Source organism: Seriola lalandi, unplaced genomic scaffold, assembly GCF_002814215.2.
Source record: "Seriola lalandi dorsalis isolate HSWRI2012SDOR001 ecotype SW California unplaced genomic scaffold, Sedor1 jcf7180002054801, whole genome shotgun sequence".
Taxonomy (NCBI): Eukaryota; Metazoa; Chordata; class Actinopteri; order Carangiformes; family Carangidae; genus Seriola; species Seriola lalandi.
Window position 1 is genome coordinate 725,085 of NW_019525354.1, and position 9,379 is coordinate 734,463.

Here is a 9,379-nt window from a genome sequence, read left to right on the forward strand (position 1 = left end):
CTTACTATACTATGACATTGTTATGTGTTTATAGCTTACAATAATCTGCCATTTTTATGACTTTTTAAGCCCTACTATACTATGACGTTTTTCTGACTTTTTATGTCTTACTATACTTTGACATTTTTATCACTTTTTATGCTTTGCTATACTATGACATTTTTATGCCTTTTTATGTCTGACTAAACTATGACGTTTTTCTGACGTTTAATGCCTTAATGCACAATGACGTATTTATGGCCTTTTATGACTTTTTATGCCTTAGTATACTATGACATTCTTATGACCTTTTATGCCTTTCTATACTATGTCGTATATATGACTTTTTATGCCTTACTATACTATGACATTTTTATGCCTTTTTATGCCTAACTAAACTATGACGTATATATGACGTTTAATGCCTTACTATACTATGACATTTTTATGCCTTTTTATGTCTGACTAAACTATGACGTTTTTCTGACGTTTAATGCCTTAATGCACAATGACGTATTTATGGCCTTTTATGACTTTTTATGCCTTACTATACTTTGACATTTTTATCACTTTTTATGCTTTGCTATACTATGTCGTATATATGACTTTTTATGCCTTACTATACTATGACATTTTTATGTGTTTTTATGCCTTACAATATTATGCCATTTTTCTGACTTTTTAAGCCCTACTATACTATGACGTTTTTCTGACTTTTTAATTCTTACTATACTAAGACATTTTTATCACTTTTTATGCTTTGCTATACTATGACATTTTTATGCCTTACTATACTATGACGTTTTTATGACTTTTTATGCCTTAATACACAATGACATATTTATGGCCTTTTATGACTTTTTATGCCTTACTATACTATGACGTTCTTATGACCTTTTATGCCTCCCTATACTATGTCGTATATATGACTTTTTATGCCTTACTATACTATACTATACTATAACGTTTTTATGCCTCACTGTTATGTCGTTTTTCAGGACTTTTTATGCCCTACTATACTATGAATTTTTTATGCCTCAGTATATTATGACGTTTTTATGACTTTTTATGGCTTTCTGTAGTATGTCGTATGATGACTTTTTATGCCTTACTATACAATGTCGATTTTATGACTTTTTGTGCCTTACTATACTATGACTTTTTAATGACCTTTAATGGCTTACTATACTTTGACGTTTTATGCCGTACTATAGAATGTCTTACTTATGACTTTTTATGCCTCATTCTACTATGACTTTTCAATGACCTTTTAATCTTTACTGTAATATGACTTTTTTATGACCTTTTAATCTTTACTATAGTATGACATTTTTATGACTTTTTGTGCCTTTCTATACTATGACTTTTTATGACATTTTATGCCTTACTATACTATGACATTTTTATGCTTTACTATAGTATGACCTTTTTACCACTTTTCATGCTTTTTTATACTATGACTTTTTTATGACCTTTTATGCTTCACTTTAATATGACGTTTTCTGCCTTACTATAGTATGTTTCACAGCCTTACTTAATGGCTTGACAAGAAGTAAGTGGAGACGACACGAATTGGCAGGTAAATAATTTATTTACAACAAGGAAAATGATATGTAGGTTCAACAAACAACTGAAATATAATGTACAAAAGAATGTCCACAGATGCCATCAGGTTTGCCAGGAGCATGGGAGCGACGACGAAGACAGCCAGAGAGACAGCTAGAGAGGTCAGATAGCCAGGACTGAAATGGGGAAGAATTTATGCAGCACTACAGGCTCAGGTCCATCCAGCACCTGAAAGGAAATCAGCAAAAACAAATAGGGACACAGAGTGCCCTGGTGGAGGGGTCATCACATGTCATTTTTACTCCTTAGCATAGTATGTCGATGTTTGACATTTTATGCCTAACTACACTATGACTTTTTTATGACGTTTTATGCCTTACTGTACCACGTCATTTTTTGACATTTATATGCATTACTATACTGTCAATTTTTGACATTTTTATGCCTTTGTATACTATGTCGTTTTCACTACTTTTTGTGCCTTGCTATACTATGAAATTTTTATGACTTTTTATGCCTTAGTATACTATGACACTTTTATGCTTTCATACACAATGACGTTTGTATGACTTTTTATGCATTGCTTTCCTACGATGTTTTGTGAATTTTTATGCCTTGTATACGATGTCGTTTTTATGACTTTTTGTGCCTTAATATAATATGACTTTTTTATGACCTTTTATGCCTTACTATACTATGACGTTATGACTTTTATGCCTTACTGTACTGACGTTTTTATGATTTTTTATTTCTTACTATACTATGACTTTTCAATGACCTTTTATCCCTTACTATACCATGACTTTTTTTTAACCTTTTATGCCTTACTATACTATGACATATTTATGACTTTTTATGCCTGAATATACTATGACATTTTTATGACCTTTTATGCCTTATTATACTATTACATTTTTATTCCTCATTATATTATGTCGTTTTTATGACTTTTTATGCCTTACTATACTATGACTTTTTTATGACCTTTTATCCCTTACTATACTATGACATTTTTATCACGTTTTTATGCTTTGCTATACTATGACTTTTTATGCCTTTTTATCTCTAACTAAACTATAATGTGTTTATGACTTTTTCTGCCTTGCTATAGTATAACATTTTTATGACTTTTCATGCTTTCATACCCAATGACGTTTTTATGACTTTTTATGCCTTGCTTTCCTATGACGTTTTTATGAATTTTTATGTCTTGCTATACTATGATGTTTGTATGCCTTGCTATACTATGTCGTTTTTCTGCTTTACTATACTATGACTATTTTATGATGCTTTTTTCCTTACTATAGTATGTCGTTTTTATGACTTTTAATGCCTTCGTATACTATGACGTTTTTATGACTTTTTGTGCCTAACTATAAACACTATCAAAGAGGACAGTTTTAAGCCTGATCTTAAATTTAGAGAAGGTGTCTGCCTCCCAAACCCAGACTGGGAGCTGGTTCCAACATATAGGAGCATGAGAGCTGAAGGCTCTACCTCCCATTCTAGTCTTAGAAACTCTAGGAACCACAAGTAGACCTGCATTTTGAGAGTTGAGTGTTCTGTTAGGATAATAGGGAACTGTGAGCTCTTTGAGATATGAATGTGAAGAGATGTGATCTCTTTTCCTAGTTCCTAGTTAACTTGCAACTCCATTGCTCTAGTATACTGTGACTTTTTTATGCCTTACCATACTATGATCTGTTCTGTTCTCATGCAGCTCTTCAGCCCAACAAAGTAAAAAAAAAAGAAAAATTAGAAGCAGAAAAAGAAAATGCAGTAATCCAATTTGCAATTTCGTTTTCACATACTCATTGGCACTCTATGACCGTATTGAAATGAAAATTGAAAAGCTGTTGACAATTAATTTTGAAGGACTTAACCTGCTCTACAGTGACAATATTCAAATACAATAAGCAAACAGTGCCCACAGTCCATTGCATTTACATTTACACATAACTATGCTCTTTTGGGGTCAAAATGAAAATGAAAATGCATTCTGCCAGTCCTTTCATCAAGGCTGTCAGTTAGGATGTCACGTCCTTGCCACTTGTTTGTCTTTCTGGGACAGTGGCAGCTGCTTGTTTTACCAGGACATAAACCACTGTGATATGCAGTATTTAGTAGTTAATGTTGGCTTAGCCTACATATTAACAATGAAGAATAAAATTGCAATATGTGATTGCAATACATTCTTAACAAAACAAATATCAACACCTACAGCTACACTATCAAAGACACAAATCCACAAGTGTAGAATTGAGATCCACAAATGCTTTTTTGCTTCACATATAGATTAAAATTGATTCACAAATGTCTGTTTGAAAGTTGTAAATGTAAGGAAGATATTCATAAATGCTTTTAATTTATTTGTAAATTAACTGAATGTATTTAGAGATTTTTTTTTTTTTGTATTTGTGGAAGATGTTTTATGTTTACATTACACATTTCTGCACGGATTGTCAAACTGTTCACACAAATAACATTTAAACAAATCTACCTCCATAAGGGGGAAACTCAGGACAACAGGAATATGAAACAAAGTATGACCTACATTTGCAATTTACTTCAAAGTCTGTTTACAAATCAATGAATTGATTGAATTGAATGGCAACATTTCATCCCTTTTATAACAGATGGTTTCACTTTGCAGTGTGGCAACAATTCATCATGGTTGTGATTCTACGAAGTGCTGTGTTGTGTTTTCGATACTTCAGTCTAGTGCCTCTGTGTTTCTATAAACTCACTGGTGTTTTATTCAAGTAAAAACAATATGAACAGAAACTATGAAAATAAATCATGTGTCTTCTGCAGGGTATCTGTCTGCAGCTGCAGGTCTGAAGGCGTGGGTGGCAGAGGGCAGGGTGGGAGCAGGAAGGTTCCTACAGGCCACCTCCTCCCCCTCTTCTTTTAGGGGACACCTCCAACCTGTCCATCTGCCCACCTCCTCTCTGACCCCCCTTGCCTGGAAGCTTCACCTCCTCAGGAACTGGAAGATCCACAAATGAAATCCAGAGAGTGAGACTTTGCGCTGACTACTTCTAAACTTGGAGGATTGCTCTTTGCAAGAGAGGCAAGGTGTCTGAGTGAGGGACCTGACACATTGTTGATACGCTCCTCTCCAAGTCTTGAAAGAGTCTGATCCTGCCTTGTGTTAGTTGAGCAAGTGGAGGACGGGATTCAACCCAAGCCCCATTGACAGGTTAGGTGACAGGGGTTGAGCTGCTTTGCTTGGTTGAGTGATGGACAGGACTTTCTGACTGGAAATCCCACCCAGCATCACTTTAGAGCAGTGACGGTCATGTGGGCAGCTCCGGCTCGTCTTGGTTTATTGGTTGCAGTGTGGCTCCATAGAGAGGCCACAGTGCCAAGGGCAGCTGCTGTTATTGAAATCATCTGGTACATGATCAGGGATACAAAAAAGCAAAAAAGTATTCCCTCTCTTACCAATGAATGGCAGGAATTTTTCAAAAAAAGAGAGCACTTACCTGTGTCACATTAAAAGGATGAAAAGGTATGGGTTTGCTTTCAGATGTGCCAGTTTTTTTTTTAATCTCCAAAAGGTTATAGCAAATGATAAAAAAGGGGGGCTAGAGAATGGCCTCTGGATTGAATGATTTTAGTGAACTACCTTTCTTCATTGAGGTGATTCAGGGAAAATTCAAATATGGCTCCATAAGAGATGAAACGGCCTGTGTGCTAGCACAGGGTAAGTTTATAAACTACTTCTTTTCTTTTTTTTCCTGGCATCACAAGAAGAAAGCACACAGCGGATGGGGGGGTGGGGGGGGGGTCTGCTAAGAGATGTAGAAGGAGAGATGTAGGAGAGTACGAGGGCCGAGGGGGTTGAAACGGTTTTCTTCTCTCCTTCTCAGGTATGGGCTCTTTTGGCTGAGGGCATTGTGAAGGAGGCTGACAAGCTGGCTTGTACGATTCTTTTCTTAATGTTCCAGTTTCACAGTACTGTAAGGGCACATTTTAGGGCAGTGCAGATTGTTGCCTCTTTCTGTGAGCAATGTCAAAGCGATATGACATATATTCTAACAGATATTCTGTGATGGAAGAAGCAAACGCTTTCTTGGACACTGTCGCTGCCCTAAAGGTGACAAAACAGCAGCATTTTAAGGCAGTGTAGACATTGCAATATTAACGTGTTGTTGGTAAAGTGATCCTTCTATGTTACAACACTGCCTTCAACTTTTGGTGATTTTGTAGCTGTATCTCTGACAATGATCTTCGGCTGGTTCCATAAGGGATTTTAGTGCTATCATCATTATCCACTAATCATTATTTCAACATCTTACCAACTGAATTCATTAATTGTTAGAAAATAAACATGATATATTAATAGTCATTTTGATTGAGGAATACTACCTGTAACTAAGTCTGTGCAACATTTTGATAGTAATACTGACATGATATCCCACAGTTACTTTTTTCAATAGAAAAACCCTTTTAATGTACTTAAGAAAAGAAGCAAAAGTTCTCAAATTCAAACCCATGTAAGCAGCTAAACAAGAACTGAACCTAAATATGATACAGTCTAAAATTGGCAAAGTTCGGATTTAAATTTAAATAAATAATCTGATCAAAGAATATGTAATTAAAATGAAAAATCTTATCAGACACTCGATTGTAGCTTTCATTATTTAACTGTTGGTACCAAAAAACATATTGAGGTTCAATACCCAGGCCTGAAAATGGAAAAATTATGATTTCAGACTTCTTTTCCTCTAGAGGGACACAGCCTAGTCTTCTGCAAACAGCATTTTGCACATTTTGTTTTCCTTGTTTCATTGTTTTCCTTCAGTGTTTTTGTGTAACTGTCTGATTAATGACAGAAAGGTGATTGTTACGAGATGGTCAAATGATCCATTCTTTTTTTTTTTTTTTTTTTATGATCCTAATATTTATTATTTTCAATTTTGGGCCAGTTGTGAATTTAGTTGTGAGGAAAGCACAAGATAAATATTCGGATAGTTTTTATAAATCTTTGTCAAAGTTTGTAGTCTGAGTCCAAACTTGAAATTCCCAACACAAAATTATTTTTAATAGAAGGATTTGCATTGAATTGAACTCCATTGGCCTAGATTTACTGTCCTTGATTTTGATTGCCTTATCTTTATAGATTACTAGTATTGATTGATTGTCATTGATAATGATTGTAGAGTTTATTTCTACTCACTGTTCATTTCAATTTTCTTTCACAATGTTGTAAAACCTGAATATTTGGGGCCACCTTTCCCCTTTTTTTCTTTTTGATGTGTAACATTTCCATATTTTAAAAAATTTTGATTCAAGGTTTTTTTTTCTGGCGTTTCAGTTCAGATCTTCCCCTGGGTGTAGTTACAGCGATGACCACACTAATATTTTAAAATCTACAGTAAAATGTTTTAGGTCAACTGGTCTGACTCAAGTTCACATTTACTGCACTGTAACTACACTTCCTGATATTAGAGACAAAATGATCATTAAATTCTCAAATTTATTCTGAAGAAAAGTGTTTTATGAGTTGTTTAACTAAAAACTCTCTGAGCCCACTCCTGCTAAAGCAATGGAGGGTTACAAATATATTATGCTTTTATCAAGAAGTCAATTTGCCTGTTTTTAACCCACATTCCAACCCTGACTGACTAAAATGATGCATTCACTGAAGCTTCCTCCAACCTGCAGACAGTACATATTCCTGTTAAAATGCAGGAGATAGTAAAAAGTATAATTTCATTCAAAATGTTGGACTTTAATTTTATAGGCATTTTTGGCAAATGTGGCCACACTCCAAAAAAGAATTCGACTTTCTGTCCTTTTTATTTTCATTTGTAAGTAAACCTTTGTTCTATGCCAAGTAATGATGTTTGAATTTTAGTGCAATAGTGAAGTTCTGGCACTTCAACTCTTTAGGTTTTATTGTCTACAAATTACTGACATGTTTTACTCCTTATTTTTTAACTCTAATTCCTTATTCCTGACCTTGATTCTTAAAATTTGTCAAAATTTAAATAATTCACGCACAAAGATGATCTTTTGTTTGTCATAAGGCAGCAGGATGATCCCTAAAGCTAACTGTAGCTATGGTAAATTGGTGATCCCAGAAACCACAACTCTCTGTTATTGACCATTCAGCCGATAGGTACAGTCGTCACTGTTAATCCTTTCAGGCTATTGTTATTATAAATGAAACATGTAGAAATGTCATTACAAACAGAAAAAAATATCGTATTTTAGAACCTGGTTATTACCTACAGCTACCATGCTGGATAACAGTGATGTAACTATGTGAAATCCACACTGACTTTGAACAGGAAGGGACATTTTCTGTTGAATTGTACTTTTATGATCCATCTGCTTCGTCATGTCATCACATATTGTTTTCTTTCTTTCTAATTTGTAGACCTCATTTCTGAATGTAACATTTCTTAACCTGAGACAAATGTGTGTTTCGATGTTATTTATTTTAATGTGAAGCCCTGGTTGGCATTAATCTCGCGTTGTTTATGTATAATTTCCTGTAAGTAGTTTTAAGTGTTTTTTTTTTTTTATTTATTGCAATATGAGAGAAGATAAACTCTGAACTGCCCTAACTTTACTCAAACGTATTTAGATATGTAAGAAAATATTTTACTTTATGTGTAAAATATTCAGTATAGTATTCATATTTCTGGCATGTTATTCTGCAGTACACAGCAGCATCTTTTAATGCCTTTTATCTTGTGAATTTTTCATAAATGTGGACAAAAGCTGACAATTTCAAAGTTTGTTAAATAATTTTTTGATGATTTTGGTGTATTCATTATATCCACTGAATATGACACATTTGCTGACTGTGGGCTATGTTTTATTTTTAGCACTCTGTTGTTTCCATGAGATGTGCAGTATACCCTTTAACATCCACTATCCATGTAATGATGTGGCTGTCTGGTAAACATTTGTCTATTTACTTGAATTTTTAAATGGATGATAATTGGTGGATTTGTTATATACCAGGATCATAATAAAACTACAAATACTTAACTGTGTTGCATATCAGAGTGTCTGTAAGTGTGTGTGTGTGTGTGTGTGTGAAAGAGAGAGAGAGAGAGATCGATCGATCGATCGATCAACTCATCTACTATTAGCATATAAAGAAGCAAGTGTGACAATGTTGACGAACTACACCATAAAAGTGCTCTTACAAAACAACTACAAAACTACTACCAACGACACACCATTTGTAGTCATTTTTGTGTCTCAGTCAATAAATATATATATAGAGCTGGGGAGCCTTGTACTGGTGTCTGCCCAGGGGCTTGTCTCATAATCTGTCCATCCCGTTAGGACTAATTTTATATATCATATAAAACACATATATTTCATTCTACATTTACTTTTTCCAAGTAATTATTTATATCCATTGTCAGGAAAATGTCGATGTTGCGACTTCACACTACAACATTTTTATCTTTGGGTTTGGGTAAGACATCAAGTCACTGCAAGTCAGAAGTCACTGGTGTTAAAGTCAAGTCAGTTTATGAGTTGTTACCAGATTCATGTCTGGAGTCCAAGTCATGTGATGTGAGTCCACACCTGAAAGCTGCTTCACTTTCAGGGTCCTGGTGTTGTGCATGGTGGCTCACTGACACCCTGTCATGGCTTAGTGGGAGACTTGAACAGAGCAGACCATTGTCAATAACACATGAGCTTTACAATGACAAGTCAAAATGTCTGCTGTGAAAAAAGGCAGTTTCATACAAATGTAAATAAGTGGTGATTAGCAGGGAATGTTTGCAGCTCTTCATTTCTTATCTGGTGCATTAATGACACCATGTGACCTGCTTAAACAAAATAAAGGAAACAT

General features: G+C 34.6%; 1 protein-coding gene across 6 annotated transcripts in view; it reads left to right on the forward strand.

Moving 5' to 3' along the window:
- plce1 (phospholipase C, epsilon 1) overlaps positions 1 to 8,556 on the forward strand; it is an 86,284-nt gene extending 77,728 nt beyond the window's left edge. For 3 of the 6 annotated variants that reach the window (XM_087179239.1, XM_087179240.1, XM_087179241.1), the window contains one exon: positions 4,360 to 8,556. In XM_087179239.1, the coding sequence (XP_087035365.1) occupies positions 4,360 to 4,553 (194 nt within the window). In that variant the 3' untranslated portion in view covers positions 4,554 to 8,556. The remainder of the gene's footprint in view (positions 1 to 4,359) is intronic. The other 3 variants (XM_087179242.1, XM_087179243.1, XM_087179244.1) reach the window with 1 other exon arrangement.
- The last annotated feature ends 823 nt before the right edge of the window (positions 8,557 to 9,379 follow it).